General features: G+C 36.5%; 1 protein-coding gene across 2 annotated transcripts in view; it reads right to left on the bottom strand.

Moving 5' to 3' along the window:
- Positions 1-605: 605 nt before the first annotated feature.
- Positions 606-15,422, bottom strand: part of NARS2 (asparaginyl-tRNA synthetase 2, mitochondrial) — a 143,760-nt gene continuing 128,943 nt past the window's right edge. Inside the window, exons 13-14 of one of the 2 annotated variants that reach the window (XM_036747509.1) lie at positions 5,288-5,314; positions 606-1,272 (exon numbers count right to left, since the gene is read on the bottom strand). In XM_036747509.1, coding sequence (XP_036603404.1) covers positions 1,128-1,272; positions 5,288-5,314 — 172 coding nt within the window. In that variant the 3' untranslated portion in view covers positions 606-1,127. The remainder of the gene's footprint in view (positions 1,273-5,287; positions 5,315-15,422) is intronic. The other variant, XM_036747510.1, reaches the window with a different exon arrangement.

The following is a 15,422-nucleotide window of genomic DNA, read 5'->3' as shown; positions in this document are numbered from 1 at the left end:
TAGAGAAAAGTCTAGTAGAGACTAAATGGTTCTAATACCAACTTTTGAGACTCCATTAATATCCTCACCTAGCACTCTGTATCTCTCATGTACTTATTATTTTGTATGACAGTTATTAGTGTATGTGTCCTATCCCATTACTGTACTTTGAGCTCTGTCTTATCTAATCTTAACAAATCTTTGTTGAACTGAATTAGTGAGCACTGGTGGAAAACCCACAAAAAGCAATTTGCTCTGTGGCTCTTGCCAATGTCTAGGTTTAGCTCTATCTCCATGGGGATAGCATGCTACCGCCTTGAAGGAGTCCTTCTTCCCAATTTAGGTGTGAGGGGAATTTGGGTAGAGCTGAAGAGAATCAGACACACAGATTTTTAGCATTCCCTGCCACCTCCCCCCCGCCCCCGCCCAGAACATCCATGAAAAATCCATTTTATTGCATTATTAGGATTATATGAACATTTCTTTAACTATTTAGAAAAGAAAAAGCCGACCATGCATTCTGAAATACACTGTTGCCAGAATTAACATAGTCAAGCTACAGTGGTAACATCTACCAGGTTTTCCTATAATGTTCTGTTTTTACAATCAAAAAAGAAAGAATTATGTTCATAAATTATTTAACTTCATTTTTTTACTTAGTAGAAAGGTGATTTCAACTATGAATTACAATTTCACAAGAACCAATTTAACCCTAGTTTACATAAGGCCTCGTAGAAAGATGGATGTTTAATACAGCACTTAGAAATGGTAGGCATCTATCAGGGTTTACATGGTAAGCAAAACAAACAATCAGGGCTTTCTTATATACCAGTCACTTTTGGGCAGTGCTTTGATGATTAAGAAAAAACCCATCCTAACATCCTGTCTTTCACAGCTAGAGGGTATGTATTTTTTCCTTCTGTTTCTTTTTCCGTTTGAGACAGAGGCTTGTTTTGCATCCTTGTTCAAGAAGATTCTGTAGGAGGGTTTTTGTGTGTAAATGTACAAAGACTTCCTTCCAAATCTTAATTTCTTCTTCTCTTCACATTTCAAATTTTATGACAAGAATTTTCACCAGTATTTAAAAAATTCAAATTGGCATGTTCTTGCAGGCATGAGTTTTATATATAATATTATTTTAAAATTTGCTATAAAAGACATGAATGAGAAAACCTTGGAAAAGGGATAACATCTTTGATGTTGTCAACTCCCAAGATGCACTGTAGATACCGTTCAAATCCCATTCCAAAGCCTCCATGTGGCACAGAACCAAACCGACGAAGATCCAAATACCTGTTTTTGAAACAACAGAGAATTATCATCTATAAATGCTTCATGATATCAGCTGTTACGATTTAACACTTCATATTTTGAAAAATTTGTTGCAATCATCTGTTATTCTTCATACTATTGTGGGAGATGAGTTTTTTCCCCCAAATAGACAGATGGGGGAAACAGAGGTTGCCCAGACAAATATCAGCAGATCCTTTCGCCCACCATCCAAGCTTTTATTCCAGGCCATTTCAACACCCTTTTCCATTCTAAGCTATTTACACACCAGAATTTTGTAGCAGGAGATGCAAAGATTTTCAAATTACTTTTCTTTTAAATTAATTCCTTCATTAGACTTGGGAATACTAGTAATAATATTCTTTTCATCTCCAGGGTCACATAGTTCAGTGCCGAAATGAATGCAAAAGTGTTAGGCCAATATACTGCAGAAGTATTATATTTTATAAAGGCAATGAATCCTGCAGGTCTGTGGAAAGATCACCTCTCAGTCCCATCTCACAATTCTCTGCTCAAAAGCATAATGTAAGCAAAGAATCACTTTCGGAAACTGGCAGTCTGTGAAACTGCTGGCTATGAAACCAGAGAAAGCTTCTCCACAGGAGAACGCCAAGTATAAAATGCAGCTCTGGCTTTGTCCTGGGGTCTGCTCCCAGCTACCCTATTGGGTTTACTGAACATATGAGTGGGGCAATGGCCTAAGTGCAGAGGGGAGACATTATTTTCTTATGAAAACCCTGAGAATGGAAAGCCTCACTAGATAGCATATTCTCTAGTACACAAACCATAGAACAGGACTAGTTAATGTGGTTTTTTAAAAGAGAACTCCTCTAAAGTCCTAATCTGATGCATTATCATGAAGCAGAAGTATCTTGGGCTTTCAAAGGCTATGCCAGTGGAGTTACAAGCTTTGCTAAGTCCTATCAAACTTGAATGACCTGGTGATGGACCGATCATTTGTCCAAGGCCCAGCCTAGTCATGTTCATTCAAAAAGAGTCATCATGAGAGGGGGCTACCAAGGGAAAACAGTTTTGGCCACAACTCAAGGTTGTCTGCTAATGTTTACCAGGGTCGCAGTTTGCATCTGTGAAGGGAGTACCCAAATCAAAGAAATCACAGGTCCCTGAAGCACTGTGGTATGGTAGGGCTAAGAACAGAATATATACAACACAACAAGGAAATTTTGACTTAAAATATAGGTTAAAATATTGAGTAATGGAACTTTTGGCACTAACAGGCAAAACTTAAGGTTCTATAGCTCATTTAGAGGCTATAGTTAGTAGTCATTAGTTCCTTCCGGGTGAGGACTGGTCTTGTTCTTCATATTTCTTCCTGGCAACTCTCACAGGAGTGACTAATAAAATGAAAACAACTGGTTAAAAATGATTTCAATTAAAGCATACCTTTTCCTTTTCTGCTAACAAATGGTATAATACAAAAATGGAGAGTGCCATAGTAGTAGTTTAGGCGATGCTATTAGGTGGTTTGGCTTAACTACCTTGGGGGAATATAATTCACTGTGAAGTATTTGTTGTGTCAAAATTAAAATGAACCATTAAAAAAGAAGGCATTTTGTCCTCATATTCAGCACTAAGCCCAAGCTTGATTTTGGTTGAATGTAAGGACAAACTTCCTCACAATCAGAGTTGTACTAAAGTGGGATGGGCTACATTGTGCAGGAGTGCGCAGATGAACACATGTGAATATTTGTTAGGAAGACTATAGAAGAGATTCTTGTTCAAGTACAGGCTTCTGAGGTCCCTTAATGCTATGATTTTATACGACTATAAATGACTAAGCAAAGACATTTTTGGGTGGGGAGAATATAATTTTTGAAATAGTAACAATGAATCACAAATGAAGAGAGAAGCTAGTCTAGGTAACACTAATGAAAACTGGATGCCCATTTACTAAGACAAGATTTGAACAGATCAGCCACCTCTCCCCCGAAGCCTAATTTGTTCATTTAAGAATTCTTTCCTCATGTTGAGCCCAGGCCAATGAGCTATGTGGTGACTGAATTGACCTCAAGTTCAATAAGCCAGGATGACAGGATATATTCTGGCTTAGTGAATTAAACGAGATGAATTACAAAGAGCATACATAAGCACCAACCCATAAAGAGTGGGCTAGAAGATGTGAGATGGCCATCTAAGATCTGAACTTGGTAGAATGTAGGAGCAGCTCTCATTGTCCTGTGCTCCCACCTTGCCTTAGCTTTACAGGACTCAAACTGTCACCTTCTCCAGGGGCTAAACCATGCCAAACATTGTACACAAATGCCTATTCTTTTGAATCCTGATTCAAAAGAATGATGTAGGAAGGAGATTTTGGTTTTCCTTGCCTTTGACAAATGGAAAATATATTTCTGAGACAAAACAAAAGCCATTTTACGAATTTATATCTGATTGTCAGTCGTCATGTTCTTTTCCAGGGTAGCCAGATTATAGTGATGCTATGAAATTTGTGGAACTAGTCACAAATTTCATTTGCATATGGCAGGCCTAAGAATGGGGAAGTGAGCAAATTCTTAAGACATCTGGACTGGCTACTCCTGTTTTGGTGAAGCAATAACTAAACTAAAATCTTGTCAGAGGATGCTTAACAATCAAATAACAAATGCTAATACTTGAAAGTATTAGTGGTTTGTAATTTCAATTAAGAATGGAAAATCATCTAAATAATCAAGGTAGATTAGGAAAATGATAAACTTACTTGACCAATAATCTTATATAGAACTTTATCTATGAATAGTTAAGGTCTTTATAGATAATAAATATCATGAAGGAAACTAGCTTGCTTAAAGGGGAACAATACTCATGGCTGAAAACAATGAACAGAATGATTACTACTGCAAGGTGGGGCTGGAGTGGTATGCTGGAAACAATACTGAATTTTAAGTCAGGAGGCTTAGCTTCACACAGGGGTCTGCTACTGACTACCTGTGAGACCTTGGGCAAGACACTTAAACCTTCCTCAGTCTCATTTTCCTAATTTGTAAAATGAGGTTAAAGGGGATAATCTAGATGATCTCTAATGACCTATATATAATGATTTCTAATGTCCTACAATTCCATGGCTACGGTGCAGAGTGGGCTAAGGTAAAGAGTTGGGATTCAGAATTCTACCCCAACCCCAGTTTATTCCCATCTCTAGAACCTTGTTCTTCCCTGGATGAAGGGTAGCAACATCATTTGTTCCTGCCCTTTTGTGCATAGGGACATCTGAATGATACAAGAGATTGTTGACAAAATACACCAAGTTCTGAAAGAATTATATTATGTAAATTTACAAAGAATAGTTTGCATTTATTTACATTATTTAGAGGGAAGAATTGTCATACCAAAGTCAGAACTAGGGAGAAGGAAATATTTTTCTCTGAGGTACATGAGCGGTCCAGAGTTAATTACTTCAAACCCAAATTTGAAAAAATTAACTCCTGACATCTACAATCACTGAAAAATAACTTCCAAAGTATTCATCAATTCAAAAAATATATTAAGTTCCTACTATGAGGTGCTGGGGATGGGGGCAGGATACAAAGTTTAGATCACACAGGGTCTCTGATCTCATGTAGCTTATAATTCAGCAGGGGAGTAAGATATCAACATAAGAACATTTGAGAGATGTTGGGTTACTGCTTAGTTGGGAAAGAATTAAAAAAGTAAAGAAGGGGAGGAAAGATATTCTAGGCAAAGGGAAGATGGGAAAATACAGTGTTATTTTTGAAAGGCAAAAAGTAGCTCAACTGGTTGAAGCAGAGTGTGTGGGAAAAGAGTAACATGAAGTAAAGCAGGCAAGATGGGGTGGTAAATTACAGAAGGCCTGTACTCCAAGTAGGTAATCAGGAACCACTGAAAGTTCAGTAACAATGCATGCTTTCCTTCATCATATCATTAAGGTCTCTTGAAAGAGGGAGGCAATCAAAGAAAACAGACCTATTCGTTTTTCAACAGGTGAAGTTTCTTGCTATCTGTGATACTTAATATATATTTTAGGAGGTCATTCAATTCTTACCATTGGTAGGTATCTGTCAGTCCTAGTCTGTAAAAAAAAAAAAAAAACTTTTAGGAAATGATCAGTTCCTTAACCAACTATTTATCAAGCTTTCTCTGTGTTCCAATGTGATCCAATGGAGGGGGTACAATGAAATGCTAGCCCTGACAGAGTGCTGAGTGGAAAAGTGCTGGACTCAGGTCTGCAAGCCAAGTTCCCGATACTATACTCCAAACTTCAGGGAAGTAGGAGTATGAGTAGGTCATGTGATCTCTCGAGAGCCTAAGTTTTCCTCCTTTGTAGACTAAGGATGACACCTGTGGCATGTAACTTCCCTGGGTCTTCATGGGAATCAAAGGTGAAAATGTACATAAAGTGCTTTGTAGAGCTTAAAATGAGTTAGCATTATTATTAAATACTATGATCCTCAAAGCGCTTGCAATTTAGGTTGGGGAAAACAGACACAGCCATTTGAAGGCTTAACTAACCACAGATGCCAATGGTCTAAGGTGTTATTATAGGTAAGGAAATGTGGCACCATCCTCCAAAGAATGATGAGCACTTATTTAGGAAACAAGTAAAAAGGGCACTGCAACTTCTGGATGATTGCACAGTGTCAGGGAAAAAAAGGAACAGATAAAAAGACCAGCATTAGACACCTGACCCACCTTCCTGAACACTAAGACCTTGTTGGCAACAACTACAAGTCTTTAACACTGCTTTCAGATAATGCAGCTCTAACTTTCTTGATCTAAGAATGTTTGGTCAGGTTTTAAGTCCTGAATTATGTAGAGAAATGAAGAAAATCCCTTTTCAAAACTGAATGGGCCTTATGTATCTGAACTGTTCAGGAACAGAAGCAATTTATTTATGTGTATGGATAAACTGAAGACATATGCCTCAGGCAGAAGGGAGAGATGTCATGCATCAGAAGTTGGTTCTCTCTAAATGCATAAAAACCCCCTTTTCCTGATGAAGAGACTCCATTCACACCACTGAAAAGATCACTTTGCTCTCCAAAATAGTCTGGTACAAGACGGCTTCCGAGGGCTCTTCTAGCTCTAAATCTATGATTTTATGATCCAACATTACTTTCCTGGGAATTATTGCGATCTTCACAAACACAAAACATCTAGTTCTGTGAATAAGGATCATTTCCATTTCACAGCATAATATTCTGTGAAGCATGAATGCTCTGTGTATACATGAGACCAACATTGGCATGGAGTGTGTAAGGCATAGTGGATGGAGGATAGGTTGCTTTTGTTAAAAAGACATGGGTGCAAATCCTGTTTCTGACATATATCAGCTGTATGACTAAGGTCAAATGACTTAAGCCTCTCACTTTCTCAGACAATTCTCTAAAGACTAAAGTTTTTTAAAGGCGGCTAGTTAGGGCAATGGATAGAGTACAAGACTTGGAAACGGAAACCTGAATTCAAATGCTGCTTCAGATACTCCCCAAGCTGCATAACCCTGGGCAAGTTACTTAACCTCTCTCAGCTTTAGATTTCTCATCTTTAAAATGAAGAAGATAATAGCACTTACCCTACAATGTTTTTGTGAGGATCACAACAGTTAACATATGTAAAACACATTGCAAACCTTGAAACCTATATAAATGCCAGAGGATTTTAAAAAGTTACAGAAAAGTTGTTTAGCTGCATGACTAGGGGAGCTTTCTACACAGGAAGTTCTTTACACTGATGAAATAACCAATCTGGACAAAACAAAACAATAAGGAAGACCAGATGCTTTGGAATCTATTGTCACAGCCACAGGTCCAAAGGGAAAAAATTATTGTAGGAGTAATTATATGAATCTAAAATTAAAAATATTATAAGACCAGCACTATATAAATAGCATCAAATAATGAGGTTTTTAAAAGTATCATTGTTAGTAAATATTAGTATGATATATATATATCTATTGTATTTATATGATCATGGTAAAAACAAATCATAAACAAAACTTTACTAAAAAGATACAACAATGGAAAAAGAAGAGTCATAACTGTGTTAGGAAGGGATAGATACAGAGAAGAACTTCAGACTTTTATGATTTAACACATGGCATGTATTCAATTTAGGACAAAGAACAGGAGAAATATAAAAATTGAATCTCATTACGAAAGGTAAGATGGGACATTATCAAACAATAGGTAAAAATGCATGCTTTCCTTCATCATATCATTAAGGTCTCTTGAAAGAGGGAGGCAATCAAAGAAAACAGACCCATTCGTTTTTCAACAGGTGAAGTTTCTTGCTATCTGTGATACTTAATATATATTTTAGGAGGTCATTCAATTCTTAAAACTATTAATTATTTCACCTGCCCTGTTCCTATGAAGAATCTAGTCTCCACATGTAATAGTTTATCTTATTACAAAATCAAAGAAAGTTAGATGAAGAAACCAAGGCCCTGGGATGATCAAGTTACTTGCTTAAGGTCATACATCTACTAAGTGGCGGAATCATGATTTAAAATCACATCTTCTTGACTCAAATTCTGCAGATCTTGCCACCATGCTACAAAGTCCTTCTGAGAGTTCCCCTAAGATTCTGTCACGATTACTGTCTTAAGAACTTATTTTGCATAAGGCCTCCACTAAAATCCTCCTTTGATCCCTCAACTATAGAATCAAGGTGATCCTGCATTCTTGAAAGCTATTCCAATGAAGCACACACTATATTGGGTCTTAATAATCTGGAAAAGCTTACGGCATTGATCTGGTGCTGGACTGAATGCCTGCTTGTCTGAGAACTATCCTGGCTAACTGCAGAGGTTCATCAATAAAATGTTGGCTATCAGGGGATGAATATTTTTGGCTCAAAAAGACTATTATAGTGTCAGAGGGGCTGCCATCAGTATTGGTGGAAAGAGTACTCAAACCAGTGAAATAACAGATACTTGGAAATAGTGGAAGAACTTCAACCGTGTGGACTATCAAAAAAGGGCTGTCCCTAAGTCTATGTCTCTTCTTTCTATTTCCTAACCTAACAGACTAGTTAAAAGCCAAAGGTTGGTATCACATAAATAAAAGACAAATAACTCTTTTCTAACAAACCAGCAATAGTCATTCCAAATATAGATTGAGATTTCATATTAGCAAAGATGACAAAAAAAAGGAAAATGAAGATTGTTGGAGGGGATATGAGAGGATGCTGTTGGTAGAGCTGTGAGCTGGTCTAACCATTCTGTCAATCAAAAAACATTAACAGCTCACTACTACTAAGTACTGAGGACACAAAGAAAGACAGAAGCAATCGCTGACTTGGAGAAGCTATGTTCTACTGGGAGAGACAACATACAAATACAATACAGAACATAATATATAACACAAGACATAGAAAGAGTAGATGGGGGAAGGGTGGTGGGGCCTCCTGAAGAAAGTGAGCTTTGCACGGAGTGTTTTAAAGGAATCTAAAGAAGCTATGAGGCAGAAGTAAGTAAAGTTGAGCATTTCACTCATGAGGGACAAGCCAGGGCAAAGGCAGGTAAACAATAAATCAGGAGAGTGTCAAGTGTGAGGAATACTAAGGAGGCCAATGTTGTTATTGGTCTTTCTTTTTGAAGAGGACCAGTGATATGGTGGGGTAATGTCTTGATTTGCACATCAACTGGATTTAAGTGAGGCAGAGTTGCAGAAAGTCATCAGCCTCATTCTCTCTTCCAGTCATCGGAAGTCCAGTGACAAGACAAAAGTCAGGATTTTTGTAGTGGATGACCTTGGTGTCTTTGATGTTTGACCAAGCTCTAAGCACTCCACAGCACCTACTTCAGCTGTCTCTGTGGCCCTTGAAACAAACTGTTCTCATCCATTCATCCCCCTAGTATTTGCTCACTTGGGTAGACATCTTCCTAACTCACTGTTGGCTTTGAGGCCCTCAACCTGGTTTAGCCCATCTGCCAAAATGGTTTTACCAAGGGCTACTGTGCAGCTATAGCTTCTTGGAGCTACAGGTGAGACTTGGGTGAAAGGCAGACACCAAAGATGGATGAGTAGCCCCGAACAGGACTCAGCAAGCCCTCCCAACAGAGCACCCCATATATACCTAGGAGGCCAATGTAGCTACATCTTAGAGGATGGAAGGAAGTATAAGGAGATTACAAAGATAATAAGGGGCCAGGTTATAAAGAGCTTTCAAGGTCCAAAAGAGGACTTTATATTTGATCCTAGAGGTAACAGGAAACTGCTGGAACTTAATGAACAGGAGGGTAACACTGATATACTGGTGTGAGATGCAGTGGGGATATGGGGAAATTGAGGCTATGTAAAAACAAAAGATACTATAAAATTCTATCTTTTAAAAAGGTTACTCAGTCCACCTGGAACACAAGGTTTTGATAATAGATGAAAAGCTCATTTGCACAGGATCAAAAAAATAAAAGGAATTTCAGATGTCATCTAAGTCTAATTCATGCCTGTCCAAAAATCCCTTCTCCAACATAGCTTCTCTGCTTGAAGGCCTCAAGTGCCCTCATGGCCTAAAACCTTTGGAAGTGACCCGTTTCCCTTTAGGACCATTCTAAGTGTTAATAAGAGTTTATCCTTAATTCAAACCTAAATCTGCTTTCTCTACTACTTCAACAAACAGCTCCTAGTTCTGCCCAGAGAGATGAAACAGAGTAAGTCTGAACTCCTTCCATATGGAAGCTTTCAAATAAAAGAATGCTATCATGTCCTACTAAATTATTCTTTTTAAATAGCCTCAGTTCCTTCAATCAATCTCTGTATAGCATGAACTCCAACCCATTCCTGTGTAGAACGTCTCAGCATTCTTCTAGTCCTCTTCTGGATGTGCTCTTTGAAATATGCAGCACTGAGAATGGAAAAAAGTACTCCAAATGTGGCAAAATTAAGGTAGAGTACTGTGGAATCAATACCTCTCTCATTTAGAACATTGTCTTCATTAATGAAATCTTGAATAGTGTGTTTTTGACTGTCACACTTTTGACTCATAATAAACTTTCAGTACACTGAACCCTAGCTCTTTTCCATAAGAACTATATGCGAGCCGAGCTCTTCCCAGGCTGTACCTATGAAAGGCACTTTTAAAAAAATTGATGATTTTCTTTTAAAAAAATTCTTTTAAAAATTTTCACTCTGTGAAATTGTACAATGATCTCCAGGGTTTGCTCACTTCACTTTGCATAAGTTCATATAAATTCTGCCAGGGTTTTCTGAAACCATCCTGCTCATCAGTTCTTATAGCACAACAATATTCTATCACAACCATATACTACAACTTGTTTAGCCATTTCCCAACTGATGGGCATCCATACAATTTCTAAATCTTTGCCACCACAAAAAGAGCTGTTGTATTTTGTGTGTGTGTGTGTGTGTGTGTGTGTGTGTAGTACACGTACATACACACACACGCACACACACACAACACACACACATATATCTTTTTCCTTTTTCTTTGATCTCCTTGGGATCCAGATCTAGTAGTGGTATTGCTGGGCCAAAGAGTGTGCATAGTTTTATAGTCCTCTGGGCTTCAAACAGCTCTCTGGAATGGCTGGACTAGTGCACAACTCCACCAACTGTACATTAGATCCCCTATTTTTCCATATGTCCTCTGGCACATGTCCTTTCAGTTTTCTGTAATGTTAGCCAATCTGATGGGTAACTCAGAGTTGCTTTAATTTTTCTCATCAATAGTGATATAGAGCATTTTCCTATGTGATTATTGATAGTTTTAATTTTTTCTTCTGAAAACTGCCTGTTCATATTCTTTGACCTCAGTTTCCTCATCTATAAAATGAGCTGGAGAAGGAAATGGCAAACCACTCTAGTATCTTTGCCAATATCTTTGTTCATATCCTTTGACCCTTTATCATTTGGGAAACTGTTTTTATTTTTATAAATTTGGCTCAGTTCCTTATATATTTGAGAGATGAAGACTTTATCAGAGAAACTTGCTGAAAACATTTCCCCCCTAGTTTCCTGCTTTCCTTCTAGTTTTTCTTACACTGTTTTTCTTTGTGTAAAACCTTTTTAATATAATGTCATAAAAAATTATCTGTACTTCCTATGATCCTCTCTATCTCTTGTTTAATTATAAATTCTTCTCTTATCCATAGATAGGACAGGTAATTTTTTCCATGCTCCCCTAAATCGTTTATATCACTCTTTATGTCTAAATCATGTACTTGTTTTAACCTTATTTTGGTATATGGTGTGAGATGCTGGTCTATACCTAGTTTCTGCCAGACAGCTTTCCAGTTTTCCCAGCATTTTTCTTTTATGGTGAGTTCTTGCTCTAAAAGCGTGGGTCTATTAAACACTGGATTACTGTGGTCATTTACTTCTGTACACTGTGACCTAATCTATTTGAATGATCAACCACTCTATTTCCTATCCAGTACTAGACTGTTTTGATGATTACTGCTTTGTAGTATAATTTGAGATCTGCTACTGAGGCCATCTTCTTTCACTTATAAAAAAGATTCTCTTGATATTCTTCACCTTTTGTTCCTTGAGATGAATTATTTTTTTTTTATTTGCTCTATAAAATAATTCTTCAGTAGCTTGATTGGTATGGCACCCAAAAAAGTAAATTAATTTAGGTATTATTGTCATTTTTATAATATTGTCTTGGCCTTGTCTTGACCAATTAATATTTTTTCTTTCTTTTTTTTTCCTTTTTAATTCAAACCAGTATCTTTCCAAAGTGTTTATACATTTTTTAAAAGATAGGGAGTCTGGAAAGTGAAGTGGAAATTAAAATTTGAATATATTACACATAGAGAACCACATAGAATTTCAGGTTTGGAAGGGGCCTCAGCTGTTATCCATACTCAAAGGGAATCCATACCACAACATACACATCAAGTGGTTACTTGTTCTCAGCTTCATGACTTCCTGTGAAGGAACCTGCCACCTTCAACTGCGATAGCCTATTATACTTTGGGAAAGCTGGATTTTTTTGGAAATGTTTCCTGGCACCCAGAGCAATTACTATTTCTCCAGCTGTTTGGATCAGTCTTTATTTGCATGAAAAGTGTTTTGTAATTATGTTATGTCTTGTTAGATAGACTCCCAAATATTTTGTATTGTCTGTAGTTATTTCTCTTTCTATCTCTTCCTGCTAGGTTTTGTGGGCAATATGTAGAAAAGCTGATGAATTATGTAGAATTCTTTTATATCCTTCAACTTTGCTGAAGTTGTTAATTGTTTCAACTAGTTTTTTAGTTGATTCTCAGGTTCTCTAAGTATGCCATCATATCATCTGCAAAGAATGATAATTTTGTTTCCTTGCAGCCTACCCTAATTCCTTCAATTTCTTTTTCTTGTCTTATTGATATAGCTGGCATTTCTAGTACAATAATGAATAGCAGTGCTGATAATGGATGTCCCTGCTTTACTCCTGATCTCACTGGGAAGGTGTCTAGTTTATACTCATTACAGATAATGCTTGCTGTTGGGTTTAGATAGATAATACTTATTATTTTAAGAAAAGCTTCATTTATTCTTATGTTTCCTTGTCTTTTTAATAGGAATGGGTCTTATTTCTTGTCAGAAGTATCTATTGATATAATCATATGGTTTTTGTTGTTTCTGTTATTAATATGGCTAATTAAGCTCACAGTTTTCTTAATACTGGATTAGGAATGCACTCCTGGCATAAATCTTACCTGGTCTAAGTATATGATCTTTGTGATATCTTGCTGTAGTCTCCTTGCTAGTATTTTATTTAAAATTTCTGCATCAATATTCATTGGGGAAACTGGTCTATAGTCTTATTCTTCTGTTTTTGCACTTCTTTGTTTAGATATCAAAACCATATTCGTCTCCAAGATAGAATATGGTAAGAATTCTTCTTTACTAGTTTTTCAAATAATTTATGTAGTAATGGAATTAATTGTTCTTAAAATGTTTGGTAGAATTCACCAGTAAATGCATCTGGTCCTGGGTCATTGTTTTTTTCTTAGCTCATTTTCAGCTTGTTCAATTTATTTTTCAAAGATAAGAGTTATTTAAGTACTCTATTTCATCTCCATATAGCTATATGCAATTTATATTTTTGTAAATAGTCACCCATTTCACTTAGATTGCTTTTATTATTTGCCAGTTTTCTTGGAATATAATTGGGCAAAACAGCTCCTAATGATCGCTTTAGTTTCATCTTCACCAGTGGTATAATCATTTTTTATTTTGGATACTAATGATTTGGTTTCTTCTTAAAAATCAAACTGATCAATGGTTATCTATTTTATTGATTTTTTTTTCATACCACCAGTTTCTAGTTTTATTTATTAGTTTAGTGGCTTTTTTTTAACTTTCAATTTTATTAATCTCTGATTTTCATGATTCCTATTTTTGGTGTGTAAGGGACCATTTTAATTTTCTTCCTATGGTTTTTTTTTTAGTTGCATACTTAATTCACTGATCCATACTTTCTCTCTTTTATTGATTAAACATTTACAGATATAAAATTTATGCTTAGGTTGAATCTCATAAATTTTTGCATGTTATCTCATGTCATTATCTTTAATGAAATTACTGTTTCTATGATTTGTCCTTTGATCCACTCATTCTTTAGGATTAGATAATTTCATTTCCAATTAATTTTTAATCTTTGCATCTAAGACCCTTTATTGAATATAATTTTTATTGCACTATGGTCCAAGAAGGGTATATTTACTATTTCCGCTTTTCTCCATTTATTTGTGATGTTTTTATGCCCTAATGTGTGAAAGTGCTATGTACAACTGAGAAAAAGGTAGTAAAAAGGCCAGTGCAGGTAGCACTCACTTCAGACAAAGCAAAAGCAAAAATAAACCTAATTGAAAGAGATAATCATTCTATTCCCATTCAATTTTCTCCAGAGGCCTGGCATATCTAACTTTTCTAAAATTCTGTTTATCTTCTGAATATACTGTTTACTTTATGGTTAGATTTATCTAGTTCTGAGGGGGGTGAATTAAAGTTTCCTGTTAGTAGTGTTTTACTATAATTCATTTAACTTTTCCTTTAAAAATTTGGATGCTTCGCAGTTTGGTGTATTTATGTTCAGGTGGCACAGTGGATAGAGTGCTGGGCTTGGAGTCAAGAAGAACTATGCTCAAATCTGGTCTCAGACACTTACTAGCAAGTCAGTTAACCCTGTTTACCTCAGTTTCCTCATCTACAAAATGAGCTGGAAAAGGAAATGACAAACCACTCTATTATCTTTGCCAAGAAAACCTCCTATAGAATCATGAAGAGTCAGACACAACTAAACGACAAGAACACTGATATCATTTCATTGTCTATGATATCTTTTTAGCAAAATGTAGTTTTCCTCATGACATCTTTTAATTATTCACTTTTGCTTTTGTTTTGAGATTATGACTGCTATCCCTGCCTTTTTTTCACTTCAGCTTTTGCTCCAGCTCCTTATTTTAACTCTACATGTGTCTCTGTTTCAAGTGTGTCTCTTGTAAACAACATACTGGATTCTGGTTTCTAATTCATTCTGCTATCTGCTTCTGTTTCATAGGCAAGTTAACTCCATTCACATTCACAGTTATGATTGCTAACTATGTATTTCTCTCTATCCTATTCTCTTCTCTTTGTGCTTTTTTTTCCTCTGTTTTATCCTGTTCCTCCTTAAAAGTCCATTCTATTTCTGACCACTGCCTCCCTTAATCTGTTCCACTTCTTATCATACCTTTCCCTTTTCTCTTAGCTCCTTCCCCAGACTTCAATGTTAAGATGGATGTCTATACACAATTGTGTCTACATACTTCATACAGATATATATATATGAACGTGTGTACATATATCTATATGTATGTCTATATACATGCATATCGACACACATAACACACACACACACACACATACACACACACACAAAACCCTCTGTGAACTAGTTCAGAAAGAGCAGGGTTCAAGTGTCGCCCCACTTTACCTATTTTCCCCCCCACTGTAAAAGTTCTTCCTTGCACTCTTCCTTTTATGTGAGATAATTTCCTCCATTCTTCCTCTTCCTTATCCCTTTCACCAGTATATCTCCCTTTCACAGCCTTCCAATTGTGTGTGTGTGTGTGGGGGGGGGCAGTTTGTGTGTACTCATACCTATTCCCTCTGTCTAAGCAGATTGCCCTAATGATGACAAAATTCTTGGGGATTACATGTATCATCTTCCCACTTGGTAATGCA

This window comes from Trichosurus vulpecula, chromosome 2, assembly GCF_011100635.1.
Source record: "Trichosurus vulpecula isolate mTriVul1 chromosome 2, mTriVul1.pri, whole genome shotgun sequence".
NCBI classification, from domain to species: Eukaryota; Metazoa; Chordata; class Mammalia; order Diprotodontia; family Phalangeridae; genus Trichosurus; species Trichosurus vulpecula.
This window is presented reverse-complemented; position numbering and strand designations above follow the sequence as displayed.